The sequence below is a fragment of the Acanthopagrus latus genome, chromosome 17 (assembly GCF_904848185.1).
Source record: "Acanthopagrus latus isolate v.2019 chromosome 17, fAcaLat1.1, whole genome shotgun sequence".
Lineage (NCBI taxonomy): Eukaryota > Metazoa > Chordata > Actinopteri > Spariformes > Sparidae > Acanthopagrus > Acanthopagrus latus.
This window is the reverse complement of record NC_051055.1, coordinates 28,615,198-28,630,322: the sequence shown is the minus strand read 5'-3', so window position 1 is coordinate 28,630,322 and position 15,125 is coordinate 28,615,198. Positions and strand designations below refer to the sequence as shown.

The window sequence follows — 15,125 nt, the reverse complement described above, 5'->3', positions numbered from 1 at the left end:
GCAAATTCCTAATAACAAGTGTACATGATTGAATTCACTCAGTCAACAGCCAGAACCCTGCACACGCTCGGCACATATACCCTGTGTGTGTGTGTGTGTGTGTGTGTGTGTGTGTGTGTGTGTGTGTGTGTGTGTGTGTGTGTGTGTAGGCACGCTCACACACACACACACACACACACACACACACACACACACACACACACACACACGCGGTCATGCTCTGTTTGCTAACCATGTCTGTCAGTGCACAGACATCAAGTATTAAAAAAACTGTCAGATGACTAAAGCTCACAGGAGCCGGACCGGGCCGGGCCGAGCCGAGCCGGGCCGGGCAGCTCTGCCTTTCAACCAGATTTTTTTGGGGGGGAAAAAATGAAAATAATTCATTTGTTTCAATCTGTCAACCTCAGGGTGTCTTTCAGGAGTTTAAAAAGAAAAAAAAAAATGTATTTTTAGCGTGGAAGAAATAAATCTGCAGCATTAGCCGGGATAAAGCTCTCCCATGAAGCCCGGGGCCATTTTTCGTCTCGTCGGCTCCTCGTCGGGATGGAGTAGCCATTAAGGGAACAATTACATGCACTTGTAAGCTCGCAGAGGCAGAAACTAATTAGGGCTATTTCGGAACGTCTTCACTCGATTGCAAAAAAAAAAAAAAATAGAACACAAGTTGTTCTCCAGGTTACAAAGCATTTAAACGCACCCTTGAGGATAAAAAATGCCTGATACAATGAAAATAAAAAGTTACAGTATGTGCAGAAAGAAAAAAGTTGCTCCTCTGGTTAAATGATTTCATATCTGACCTTGACAGAGTTGCTGCAGCTGTTTCTTCCTGGCTGTGTTTTTAAAAAATTCAGTTTTTATTTTTTTTATTTTTTTGTGGAGTTTCTGATTCTTTAATGTGCTGCGAGAGATGCAGAAGAGAATTTCCTTCACAATTGAGCAAGTGGGAACTTCAAAGTGTTCAGATTACTGGTAATTGGTGTCATGGAAGAGCTTATGGCTACTGTGTCATTAATGAAGTCGATTTATGACGTCTGCGGGAGCCGGCGAAGACAGCAGCCATTTACTTAATCACTCGCATGCTTAAGAGAAGTTGTCACTTCCATTGTAATTTGTTTTTCAGACTTCGTCACCTGCAGCAAGAAAAAACAAACACTTTATTTTCCTCATGCCAAAACCCATCGCCAATTAGTAAGACGCGACGCCGTGTAAAACTTGCCTGTTTACATAACCTACCGCGCCATCTATTTTTAACAATATGGATGCAATCACAGAGCGCCTCTCCTCCTACGGCGCCGTGGAGGAGCGTGAGGGGTTGTATCACAGCTGCCGCAGAGCACCAGGCTTCAAAACCCAGCAGAGTGACGCTCTGTCACTCACCCCATCATGTCTGTCTGTCTCTCACTCTGCCTCCATCCTCCATCCTCCCCCTTCAAATCTGCTGCATGCACATACATCCGCTCGTTCTCTCCAGTTTATTATAATTTATTTTATTTTTTTTCTCTCTCTTTCATCTCCGCTCTCTGCCTTTCGCTCGTGCTCTCCTGACTCTTGGATCTTTGAGTCCTCTCACATTCACTCCACTCTTCATCACCAGTTTGTCACCAAGGTTGAATTTCATCCCTTCATCTTCCACTTCTTTTTATTTATTTTTTTATTTCTATCCCCTGGCTGTCACCATCCCTCTCTTCCTTTGCCTCCCTTGCCTCCACTCACGCAGCCCATCTGTCTTTTTTTTTTTTTTTTTTACCTTTTGGCAGACTTCGGCGTCTCTATATTAAGCCGTCTCTGAGCCGAGACCATGTTGAGTTGACACAGAAATATAATGTGACGACGTGAGAGAGGAGCACCGACTCTGACGCTGTGTAAACATTGTAGGGGAGTTCTGAAGGGTCCGTAGAAAAGCGGCATTAATTATCACCTCTACTTGAAGTGACAATTTTTTCCCACAAACGTACTTTTTGATAATATTTTTGTTAGTTTCAAAGTGTCTTTAGCTTCCAGACGCTTGTAAAAAAAAAAAGCAGTGTGTGTACAGTTGGCCGGCACCTCCTGTGCGCCACCTAGCAGCTTGCCAGCCTGTCGGTATGATTCACAGGGTATTAATTTCACTGTGACCAGTGGCACCATATGTCCCACATACCCAGTGATTGAGTCAACCGGCCTGTTCATGAAACGTGTTGTGACAGGTCGTCGGTCGGCTCTGGATTTGTTTACCTCAGCTGCGCGTTTCACCCCCCGCCGCGACACTTGACTCATACATCTTAACCAGGAGGGACCCGTCGATAGGCCAGTGTCCACAGACAGGGAGGGGAGGGGAGGGGAGGGGGGGTCCACAGGGAACAGATGACTCACAGGTACCGGGAATCCACAAGGGGTATCAGGAGGCGGAAGGCACGCTGAGATGAGAGCAGCCTTTCCCCGCTCATTACAAAAGCTGTATGCCACCGCCGCCGCCGCCGGGACGCTGATCAGTTAGAATCACAAACTTGGACCCAAACGTCGCCACAGAGCCGATTGGCGGCCTGTGTAATGAGACCCCGCAAAAAAAAAAAAATAGATAAATAAATAAAAGATTGCCCAAGATTAAAAGAAGAGGTATTAACAGGCTCACTGCGGCATCGCTTTTGATTGCGTCTCCCACTGGGACGCAATTATGATTTATGACTTTTTAATGTGGTCATAAGTCGAGGCAATCATAAGAATAAATGGCTAAAAATTGAGCTTTTTTAATTGGAAGCTCGATTCAAAGCGTTATTTTCTGGGAAGATTATAGCGCGCCACAGTGTCTCTCTCTCTCTCTCTCTCTCCCTGTAGGGAAAATGGCAGCAAAAGCGCCCCCACGACAAACGAGTGTGGTGATACATGATGATGAGATAATAAGCCTGTACAAGCACACCTCTAGATAATAAAGAGGGAAAGTGAGCTGACCATGCTCCACGGTAACTTCCTGTCCTAAATCATAAACTTCTTTTTCAAAACTTTTGCCAGAGACTGAAACGGATCCGCCACAACGAAAAAAGAAAAAAAAAGAAATTAAAACTAGTTTGGTTCTGATTGTGCCGTAGCTTTTTTTCTTCTCCCCCCCGTTTGTAATGAGATTCGGTCAAATTAGAGCTGTAATGACGACAGGAGGCGAATGGCATGTCTTTCCATTTCATGCATTGTGCAGTTACCACGGTGGCAGGAGCCTTTTGAGGCTTAAGAAGATTGAGTTTAGACTCCCTCATTGGTGCTTTTATCTCTTGTGGATTTACAAGATTTGACTGAAATATGTACCAAGTTCCTCTGATCAGATTTTCCTCCCCTGTTTTAACCCCCCCCCCCTAAAATCTGCCTTTAATCAGATACGCTTAGTGTGGAGGACCCTTTATGATCCTTTTAACACACACTCATTACCTTTGATAAGGCTCACCCCGGCCTCGGTTCATGTAGGAGGTTTTCTATTCAAATCCTCCATTCCACCAAAAATGGAATTCCTTTTTTGAGATGTTGGTCTGAGATGGAGATCGCAGAATTTCATCAGCTTTTGGGAGGATTTTATTCGTGTTTGGCTAATAAATAGACTTTTTCTCGCCAAAATCAGACACAGAGATTGTTATTTCATCTGTAATCAGTGTCTCGATTGAGCTTCCAGAAAGTTTTCAGGAGCATTACTTGCACATTACTGCTGCGGTATGAAATTATACACTATATATAGGTTTTATTCGTATCGCCCACGTCAGCGCTCACTCAGCGATGAATAACAGTGAGTTTCTACACGAGAATTTTCTGGAGAACGCGGCCTTCATTATGTCGAGTCTCGGTCACTTAATTCAGAGAAAAGATTAAAATTCACTCTAATGCAGACCTCATTATTCAGCTGATATCCCCTATACTCATCGACCAATCATCCTCGTCATCATCCGTCTGAACGTCTTATAAACTCATCATCGAGCCTGATTTAGACATCATCATCCTCCATTTTCATTCCTCCACCGAGCTTTCATTAGCCGTTGGATTTAGCTTGTTTGGAACACCTGCATTCTCTCCCTCCTCGGTGCAGCTCAGCTGTCCCCCTCCGCAGACTAATCAGTTTCACAGAAACTGTCATTAAGGGCGGAGAGGAGGGTCTGACACCACAGATGGCGGCAGCCTCTTGCAAATGAGCTCTGATTACGAGAGGTGGCAGGTTTCACTCCTCTTATAGTCGTTGCCTTTCACGCCATTAGGCAAACAGAGTGCTAGGGTCACATCACCCAAGGACATTTACATGGTAGATTTACCTCAGCTAAGTAACCTTGTGTGTTTTTTTCTGGTGCACCGTTGCACTGGCTGCTCCCTCAGCTTCGTTTCGAAAGAGTTTGACAACCTCATTTGAGTCTGTTTTGGCAAAGGCGCCGCACTCGGTGAGCGATCGAGTAGACCTGTTATTTTTGGCTCGTTCATCATACCAGGTGCTCTCGCCCCTGATCCTTGCAGTGGAAAGCAAAGTGACATCAGGTTCCCACTGCTGCGCTCCCATCAATATTTAAAGCTCTAACTCATTTCGGAGTTGATTTCTCACTGACTGGGGAACTCTTGGCCTCTGCCAGTCTGAGAGGAAAGCGCAGGTCCAAGAAAGAAAGACTGTATTGATCTATTAACAGTGGAAGGAAAAGGAAGCCAAGAGCTTAGTTCAAACACCTCTCCCATGCTGTTCCCCACATAGTGAAGCCCCTGTAAACACAACCTGTCTGTCCCAGCTGCTGCTTGACCTACATTAGCTCTTGAAAATGTGTCTTTTTTTTCCTTCTTCTGGCTGAGTCAGAAAAAGCTCTAACTGAAGTATCCTTTTCTCAATGTTTTCTGTTTTGAAGGTGTGAGGCGACCACCGGAGCTGGAGAAGACCAATCACAGTGTCCATTACACTCTCCTCATCGCTTGTGTTTTGGTGGCTTTTGTCCTCGGCGCCTTCCTGTCCGGCTTCCTGGTCTCCTGCTACTGTAACCACACGGGCCACAAAACCAAGAAGCTGTCGAAAGATCCCGAGGCCCCGATCCCCCACGCCCTGTCGCTCCGCAGTCTGGCGAAGCTTAACGGTTTACTGGACAGCCAGAGTAAGGACGACAAGCTGGAGGTGTCATCTCCGAAGATCTACAACTCTTTCTTCGCCAACAGCAAGGAGCATCATCCGCCGAGGAGAAATGGCCCTCACGCCATGACAATGGGAGACCTGGTCCATCCCCACCACCACCACCACCACCACCATCTCCACCATTCCTCAGAGCTGTCTGGTCTGCCTACACCAGACTCGACCCCAGAGCTGCCTATCAAGAGCATGAAAGCCTTCAAGAACCAGTGGGAGAAGAACCAGAATTGCAACAATGCCAAGGAACCAAAGTCCCACAACATTGTCTCCAGGCCCAGCTCCGCCCTGCTTCACCAGCAGGGCTTCCCGTACTCCCACGGCCTGTCCAACGGACAGCCGCTAGGTCACCTCCATCCAGACGAGCGCAAAATCCATAATGTTGAGCGTGTGTTATCACAACAACCCTACCCTGGTTACTCCCAGAAGGTGATGGAGGTAACGTCGCTGGACGAGCTCCTGAAGCACATCCACGAGGCGGGAGGCAGCAAGAACTCCCAGTTAATGAGCCCGTCGGGTCTGATGGCCAGCGGCGGAGGTCAACTAGCGTTCGCCAACCGCATCCAACCTCAGATTCCTGAGACAGAATCAGCCCCTTACTACAGCTCATCCACCTTACCCCGAGACAGCCTCACCCGACGCATGGATGTTCCTCCAGACATTCCCCCACACCACCAGTCCACGCTGGAGAGGAGGCACTCCTCCCAGAGGCACTCGCTGATCACTGCCGCCAGCAAGATGCCCAATGGAGGCGCAGTGGGAGTAAGTGGAGGAGGAATGATCCCTCGCCAGCACAGCTTCAGCCAGCGAAACGGCGGACCCCACCAGCCACCTCCCCTCCTGGCACGGATGAACTCGACGGGCAGCGCCTGCGAGGTTCACTACCCCCTCATCCCCAACGGTTACCTGACACGCCAGCACAGCTACAACGGAGAGCAGCAGGAGGTCCAACACCGGGGTGCTATCGTCCGCCGGGCCTCCTCTCTCAAACCTGACGTCCCTCCCAAGCCCCTGTTCATACCTGCCACGTCCCCCGTCAACCAACAGGGCAAGTTCAACTACTGAGGAGGTACACTCCTGGACTAGAGAGGGAGTCTCCCTCGTTGTGTCTTCTTAAAGGAACCTCCCTTTGAAGAAAAGCAGTGGGTTCGAGGTTTCAGACCTTCACAAGACAACACAACCAATCTCGTGGCAGCCAGTGTCACTGTGGACGAAAGCCTCAACCAAACTTGTTTCTCCCTCTTCTTTTTTGTCCAACGAATATCTTTGTACCATATTGGTATTGCTCAGCTACTCGCTTATTATAGAACTGCTGACTCAGGTGACGTGATGCCACCTCCTTATATTAGGCTGCCAATGTCCTCAGTGTGGATTTACAATGCAACTTAGTTTTTGGGACGCGTTGATGTTGGAGAAGAAAAAAAAAAAAAAAAAAGAAGAAGAAACTTTACACATCAGTCATCTCGAAGACTAAAAAGCCAGAGGCTCCTGCGATGCTTAGATTCATGCTTTTGCTTAACCTTTTTCTGATGTAGTGTTGGTAACCAGTCCCCACCCGCCCCACCCTCGAATGTGTTTATATTATGCATGTGTGTGTATATATATGTGTGTTTATATCCACACCGTATATGTATACATATACATATGCAGTATATGTAACCTGTGGTGAAAAGTCCGCAAAAATTCCCCTGAAAGTAGTTACGTCTCTGCCTTACTATACTCTTTCATCTTTGGGCATATCAAACGATCCCCCACACACCCCCCGAGAAAAACCTTAGGGGGGACACACCAAGTCATGCACTTCATCAGTACAACCCTTTTGTCAGTTGGCTAATAAAACTGAACCAAATTTGTTCAAGGAAATACTTCAACAAAGCAGCTATACTCGTCTTCTTTCTCTCTCTCTCTCTCTCTTTCTCTCTCTCGCTCTCTCTTCTTTTTCTTTTTTCCCGTCCCAGCAGATGTCAAAGTCAGAAAGTGACGAAAAATCGGGTCCATTTAAGTTCCTCGAGAATGTTTCTCTTAAGATTGGTGCTCCACAAATCTAGTGGGTCTAACACCCTCTGAAAAGGACATTTAAAAAAAAAAAAAAAAAAGAACAAAAAGAAAGAAAGAAAGAAAGGAAAAAACTGTATTCTGGACCCAAAGAGGACGAGACGAAAAACGCCGCGCCATCTGGCAGAATGAGAATGAACATAAAAACATAGAACGGACTGCAGTTATTATAATTATTAACTTTGTGGCTATTGGTTGTAAATAAAGGAATAATTACTAGCCAAATTTTAACTGTATGTGTAAATGTGTGCCTTATTTAATAATAGTGTGTGACATGGGGGTAGGGGTAAATGCAAGGGGCTCAGATGGCTACTATGCTACAGTATATTGTAGGTGTTTCATTTTCTATGGTCGTCAGTACGTGTCATACAGTATCCTATTGTATATCTGAAGAGTTTCATTCCAGAATGAGATATTTGTCATTTAATAAAACACAAAAAAAACATTTGTTATTATAACTGCAAGTATGATTGTAACACACTCACTAATGAATCGTATGTTATGTTATATCTTGAGTATATTGAGCCTTTTTTTTTTTTTTTTTTCAAGTAATATTTCACAAATTCTCATCTGTTATTTTGAGAGATATTAAACACCATTAAAATGTTTTAGTTTTTTTCTTATTTTTGAAGATGAATACAGAGTTTTGGAATGAAACTCTTCATTTTTCTCTTTGTTGTTGTTTTTTTTTTTTTTTTTTTTCTTTTCTGGTTTTCTTATCCCACAAGTGTGAGAGCCTGCAGATGCTTTCAGGTGAGTGTTTGGAAAAGCGAGTAAACACGAGCCTGAGACTGCAGACGTTCAGGTTCAAACTGCCTCCATATTATGTCACTTTCCACTGGGTGTCACTTTCCCCGATTAGGTGCCATTGTTAACTTTTTTTTTCTCTTTTTAGCATTAGCATTAGCTTCTCTTTAGGTTTTCTAAGGGAGCAGTTCACAGTTCCTCTTAAGTAGCCATTGTAGAAGTCGAGGGGGCCGATGGATGATACATAATTTTTCTTTTTAGTTGATATTCTGGAGATATGGTTGAAAAAAATAAAGTTAAAAGAGAATAGATGCAGGATGAAGGCACGAAACTGGACTTCTACAATGGTTACCGCTGTCGAGTTTGGACTTACCTGCGTCACCAGGTGTCATCGCCAGCGCTGTAGGTAGCGAGTAGGAGTGGAAACAACACAAGTTTCTGTGTAGGAATGTGTGCAAACGATGGAGAAGTGCAATGAACTCTGATCCGACGAGCTGAGATTGTTCTCTCGGATCGATACAGTTTCGGTTCCCAGGAGGCCACGCTGCCCAGCGTCTCCCCTCAGGGACGGAGGTGCCGGTCGGATCTGCGTCAGAAAACATCAACGCTTCAAGACTCTCCGCTGTTGCACTTTTCAGCAGAGTCACTTTGGCCACGGTCGACTGGAACCGTGATCAATTCTGTGAAAACAGCACTACGCTATTTACTGTATCCGAAAGTGGTGTTTATTGATTGAAATTTCCCAGAGCTCATTTGAGCCAATATAAAGTTTACTATTCATACACAAAGCTCCAGTAAATAAAGGTCCGACCGCAGCGTTTGTTTAAAGGGAAAAAAAAAAAAAAGAAAAAAAAAAGTTGATTTGGATATTAACAGGCAGCGGAGCATTAAATAGCTTTTTGGAACAACAAATACAAAACATCCAACTTGATTTAAGGTCGTGACCGTAATGGTTTATAAGAGGAATTGTGGCAGCTACAGTGTTTGATGAGTGGAAGTGTTTTTTTGTTTTGTTTTTTTCCTTTCATTATTTTTTCTGCCGGTGACAGATTGTATGGGGCAGGGAGCGGTTTCGCCTCTTAAAAGCTCTAAAATCAGTATTTGATTTGGTGTAAATACATTCTATCTGGGCGGGGTCTCATTGATTCAGTATTATGTTTTGGTTTTTTTGTTTTTGTTTTTTTTTTGTTCTGTTTGATTTCCAGGCTACGCCTCTTGAATTAATATGAATTTGGTCTCACAGAATACCATTGTATGTCTCTTATACTAGGAATAAAATTAAAAATATGATGCAAGCGTCTCACTGGTGAATGTGTGTGGGTGATGCACGAGGGGTGGACACAAACTGTAACTTACACAAACTTTTGTTTTGTTGAGCTGTCGGGTGTTGATTGAACTCTCAGTTGTGAGTTTATTTGGGAGCGGTGTTACGTTCTGTTGCGTGACCTCCACCGAGGGCTGTTTGTTTGACAGGATATCTGCAAAAGTAAAAGGCCGGTGGGAAGTTCGGCCGTCGGCCAACGTTTTCATTTTTAATGCAGGTCGAGGAGGGTTTTTTTTGTTTGTTGTGAGACACTGCTGCTTTGCTGGGAGTTGCATTATACAAACAGTGTCAGTTAAATCAGTGGCTTGCAGAGAGATCTCAAGTATTGTTTCAGCCACTTCGACCACTTGGTGGATAAAAACAACTGCAGACTTCAAGGACAAATGTCTTCATTGTCATGAGCAGCGACGAGCCCGTTACAGCCGGCGGCAGCACGACGTGAGAAGATGACGCGCTCCTGCCCCGAGGAAGGTGAGTGTTATCAGTTATTAGATGTAATTACACAATCTTCTTCTCTTTTAAAATGACTTTAAATAGGTAAAGTTTATTTAATACAGCACCTTTCACAGAGCTCGGTCACAAAGCCGCCACAGTAACAGTCACGTTGCCGTAGTTAGAATCTAGGTCAACCTGGTCTCACCAAAGTCTTGGTGGCAAACATTTCCCAAAATATGTCAGTATTTTTGGGAAAGGCTTTATTTTACAGCTCCATACATTCCTCACAACTTTTTACCTTATGTTTTTTTTCTTAAATTTCCTGGAAAGAACTGTGAAATGTGGCTGTTATTACAATTTAAATAGCGAAAGCATTAAGTGATCGATAGGTTTGAAAAGCAAATATTAGAAATTAAATTAAAACTAAACTAAAACTAAAACTGTCGAACCGACATGACACAAGAAAAACAAATGATTAGACATGAAATATTTATCCTTAAGTAGCTACATTAACATTTAGCAGATGTAAGGTGCCGACCAGAACATCAGGAGCAGTTTTGGGTTTCAGTATCTTGCCTAAGGACACTTCAACATGCAGACCTGGGGAACTGAACCAGCGACTCTTCGATAACAAGACGTTGGCTCTACCTCTACTGAGCCTATGGTATCATAAAGTGTTGAACAGTATGAGTGTGTGTTTTCCACTGTTGAAGGACAGCTTGTCTTCCATGTTGTCCTCTCTGCACCACCTGCAGTGTGTCTGGCACAGAAACATCGTCCAGTCATCACCTCGGACATTATGTTCCTCCAGCTCAGCGCTGAAGGAGCTTCTGTAATGTTTGCGTGGGGGAAAAAAAAAAAACACTTGCAGCCTTTTTCAGCTAACACAGGCCGTTAACGTGTGACTGGACGCAGGATTTCATCTGGACGAACAAAGAACCCAAACGGGATCGTCTGCGAAGGTCGAACGGAATCAAAAGTGGTTAAATGAAAGATCCGTATTTTGAATCTCTCCGTCGTTATTCGGCGCCACCGCAGAGCGAATAGCAGTGTGAACAAAACAAGCGTTCTGACTTCAACTGCTGAGTCTCATTGACTAATAGACTCCCCGCAGGCCGTTACATAAGAGATAATAAACCATCATGGTGTGAGCGCACCCCTGCAGCGAGGAAGCAGCCGGGAACTTTCAGGGTCGTGTTGAGAGACATTTCTGCAGAGTTTATGTCTGCTGGTGGAAACACTGTGATCACATGATGGTCGCTCTAAACACCAGATCCATCCGACTGAAACTATCAGAGGATCCGAAGTACAATAACCAAGTTTTAGTTGTGAAAATCTTGTTTTTTATATTATTATAAAACTCTCACACTGAGCAGAGAACCTCTAACACCTGTTAACATTGAGTTTCTGTCTTCAGTCGAAAAAGGAACCAGTAGTAAAAGAGTGATTTAATCAACATCTTATAAGATGTTCTGTCATATTATTACAGTTACAAGGTCCAGTAATGTGTTGCCACCCAAAATGAGGAGTTTATAGATGTTGTTCATTCAGCTAATGTAACAGAAGAACTGCTGGATAATTCGTTCAGATTTGTCAACAAAGTGAAGGAAACAGTGGAGACTCCCTCTGAGGAGGTCTTTGAATTCAAAAACTTGTCCATTCTTTGATCATTTGTGTCTTTCTTTCTACAAATCAAGAGAATAAAAAACGTATGAATATCGTCCTGTGAAGTTCAAAACGTCCCCAACAAGTAACACAAGTGCTCCAGTTTGGAAGGCCGGTTCGGCTTCTGGCAGTCACAGTCGAACAAACTGTTAATAACCATCAACAAATAAATCACCCGTGACTGTAGCCGATCATTTTCCCCGTCCAGCTTTGTATGGTTGGTTAGTTTGGAGCGAGTTCAAAAGTGTTATTGTGTGAACTTGACCCAGTCGTTTCCTGGACACAAGAAGTAAAATGATGATTTAAGTTTTGAATTATAGTAAAAGGTTTTGACAGAGGTTATAGCAGCAAAACAACATCACACGACTATCAGACTTTTTAAAAATGATAGTAACTAATCATGTGTAATAAATGTCATTTTTGGAAGAGTCCGACCGGCCGTGATGGAAACTGGACATTGTTTCGTTAACGTTGAGTCGAGTCTTCACATCATCTGTTGTTTTTTAATGTTCCCTCGTTTCCAGCGTGGCAGTGACAGGTTGAACACACCAGAAGAAATAAACAGAAAAGGCAAACTACTGTTAAGGTGTCAAACTCTTGTTCATTATGCAGGTTAGCCTCATTAAAAAGACAAGAAACAGGCAGGAATTATGGTGTAAAAACGATATCAGGAAGTTGTTGACAGCACTGTGTGTATTAGCCAGAGTAATGAGGACAGTGTTCCTCGAAAGAGGAGAATAATTTGTGTTATGTCGGAGGCACAGATCTCAGGCGTGGATGTTTCTCAAGGCTCACAGGTAAATGAGAGGAAATAATGTTCTGGAGTTCATTTGCATCGAAACACGACCGGAAAACTACATAATTTAGATCATCCTTGTTTCTTGTTTACAGCCGAACTCTCAGCAGGTTGCTCACAAATGTAAAGCAGGAAAAAAAAAAAAAAAAAAACACTGCCGTTTCAGTGACATCAGTGAGCCAAACTTGACTGTGATGCCTCTCAGTTTGCTGTGTTGTCGTCACCGCTGAGGTGTTCCTGGATAAACCCGCAGTGACATTCAAGCAAAAATGATGTTTTCCTCTAAATATCCGCGGCGAGAGACTGTGATGGCTGGTGAGATTGACCTTTTAGCTGCAACAGTTCCCCTAATGAGGTGCTATCGATTAGTTTATGCAATTATCCTCCCCGCAGTCTATTAGATAATCATGTCGGTGTGTGTGTGTGTGTGTGTGTGTGTGTGTGTGTGTGTGTGTGTGTGTGTGTGTGTCACGAGGAGAGGTGGAGGTGTTTGTTGCAGATTGAACCCGGGCTGGATAATGGACGGCGATTAGCCGCAACATAATTATTGGATTCCAGCAAAACGCGAGTCGATGGCCCAGAGTCCCAGAGAGGTCGGGGCTTTTCTCCGGGCCTGTTCGCACGTTTTTCTACTCACATGGCTGCTGATGAAGATGATGATGATGATGATGATGATGATGAAGATGAAGATGATTGAGTGCTGATGGAGCTGAGGTTTTTATTTGACTCGGTCTGATTGCTGCACAAGGAAATGTCACTTGTGTTGTTGGTGTGTTGTTTGCGTTGTTGGGCTTTTTGTGTTTCCGTTTGAAAATGTGTGTTCAGACGGGACGTGATGGAGACGGAAGACGACGTCTGACATAAACTTTAAGAATTAATCATAGATGTAGATCACTGTAACGACGTCTCTTGACTTCTGCTGCTGAACATTTTAGGACATCAACCCCTCTGGATTTGGCTGTAGAAGCAGCCATGATGTGAGAATTTTAGATTCAAGCGACCCTAGAATAACTTTTTTGCGACATTTTAGCTCATTTACATTTACATTTAGCGGATACATTCACACTCTGATGGTGTTGGCAGCCATGCAAACTGCTGACCAGCACATCAGGAGCAGTTTTGGGGTTCAGTTTCTTGCTCAGGGACACTTTGACAAGCAGACCCTGAACACCTCAACAACCGAAAACTCAACACTGCAGCTTTAAATCTCATTTTAAATCAGCTGAAAGTGTTTTTCTTCCAGTAAGTGAAGCGACAGACTCGTGATATTCATGTTGAATTCAGACAAAAGAGGCGATAAGATATTCATGGCAGTCATTGTTATAAAGACAAATGTTTTGACATGAAGACGATGATAAAGGTTTTAATTTTTCATTGTGTTTCTTGTTTTTTGTTTTTTTTGTTCATTCCCCAGGAGCGAACCACGCCGTCAGCTGCAGACTAAATGTTTTCAGGCCTCAGTTTTGCCTGGAGCTACGTCCAAATCCCTCATTCAAGACTGTGCAATCGGCAAGTAAGACCGACACTTTTCCCTCTTTGTTGATGTGTTTTGTTTCCTTTAGTGAACATAAAGGTGGTGAAATCCCCTCGGAGACGTTCCCCTGCAAAATATCTTCATCACTAATCCAATTATTGTCTGTGACCTCGTCTGCACTTTGGACATCCTGAAAAAAAAAAGGGAAACATGGTAAGAAAACATCGTAGTGTGACTGGCAGAGAAAAAAAAAAACATTTTCCAATTATAGTACACGGTCGCCTGCCTCCCTTAATCTGTCTGTCTGGTGACTCCATGGATTTTCTTTTTTTTTTTACCCCTTTAAATGGGGTTTTTGTGTTGTCAGCCATTCCAGTGTGACCTCCCACACCTTCCCCACAGCCCTCTGACTTTTATAAAATACATCTACGGTGGAATCGCGGTGTGTGCCTCAAAATCACTTTCTATTCCCCACATCTGCACCTCGGCAGCAGCCGCTGACAGCTGGCATCACAATTCATTATGTCTCTGTTGGAAAAGGGCTGCAAAGGGCCGGGGAGAAGCTCTCACCATATTTCACTATCGAGACCTGTCAGTGAAATAATCACCGGCACTGACAAGTTGCCAGGGAGTTATTTTTTATTTATTTATTTTTATTCAGCTCTCTTGTATGAAACAGGCAGATGTTACGGACACACTGATCCTGGTTTCAGGACACGTGTACGGCTCTCCTCGTCCCTTACGCGAAGTCACGCTCCCGCCCTCTGTCAGCGTTCCCCGGGTTTATCCAAGGCCTCTCCTCATATTGTCTCATTCATCACTGTCACGGGCTTCAAGGTAAAAACCATACAGACCTTTTCTCCATCCAGCAAAACACAGAAGCTGTGCTGAACCCAGAACGAGCACATCCACATGATCGTTAACGACAGTTTCTGACCGCGGTTTTAAGAAACGCGTTAGAGGTGAACGACTTTACTACAAAAATGGAAAATTTGGTCGAGGCGGCGTCAGAGAAAAGGCCAAGCTGTTACCGATCAAAGAGGTGTTTACCAGGAAATCGTCTTCATGTGGAATGGAGGATGGCTTCACATGTTGGACGTGGGGATAATACTTGAGTCTGTGGAGACGTTTCAAGCTGCTCTAGTGGCGACAAAAAGAAGGTGTTTCTCAGAGGGAGGTCGACCGTCTCCGGGCACTTTCGTGGCAACTAAAACATGTATTTTTAGCCAAACCATGACTTTTTCCTTTTTCTAACCAAATGCTTTTAGTGTCTAAACCTACCAGAGCAGAAGCTCGGCGTCGTGACAACAGAGAAATATAAACCTGAAACTACACAAATGTAAAGTTATGACAACAGTTTGGGTTTTACAGTAGTTGTAGTTTTGCAGAAATCTACTTTAATAATTATTCCGGCAGTTTGGTTGTTGCTACTTAATTCTTACGGGGATTATATGATGTATTGTACAAATCATTTGCTGAAATCACGTTAATGATCGTAAAGTCAAGAAGCTTTTCCAGCCTG

General features: G+C 44.0%; 1 protein-coding gene across 5 annotated transcripts in view; it reads left to right on the top strand.

The window, feature by feature from the left end:
* sema6e (sema domain, transmembrane domain (TM), and cytoplasmic domain, (semaphorin) 6E) overlaps positions 1–9,199 on the top strand; it is a 166,531-nt gene extending 157,332 nt beyond the window's left edge. For all 5 annotated transcript variants that reach the window (XM_037074469.1, XM_037074470.1, XM_037074468.1 and 2 more), the window contains one exon: positions 4,839–9,199. In XM_037074469.1, coding sequence (XP_036930364.1) covers positions 4,839–6,172 — 1,334 coding nt within the window. In that variant the 3' untranslated portion in view covers positions 6,173–9,199. The remainder of the gene's footprint in view (positions 1–4,838) is intronic.
* Positions 9,200–15,125: the final 5,926 nt, after the last annotated feature.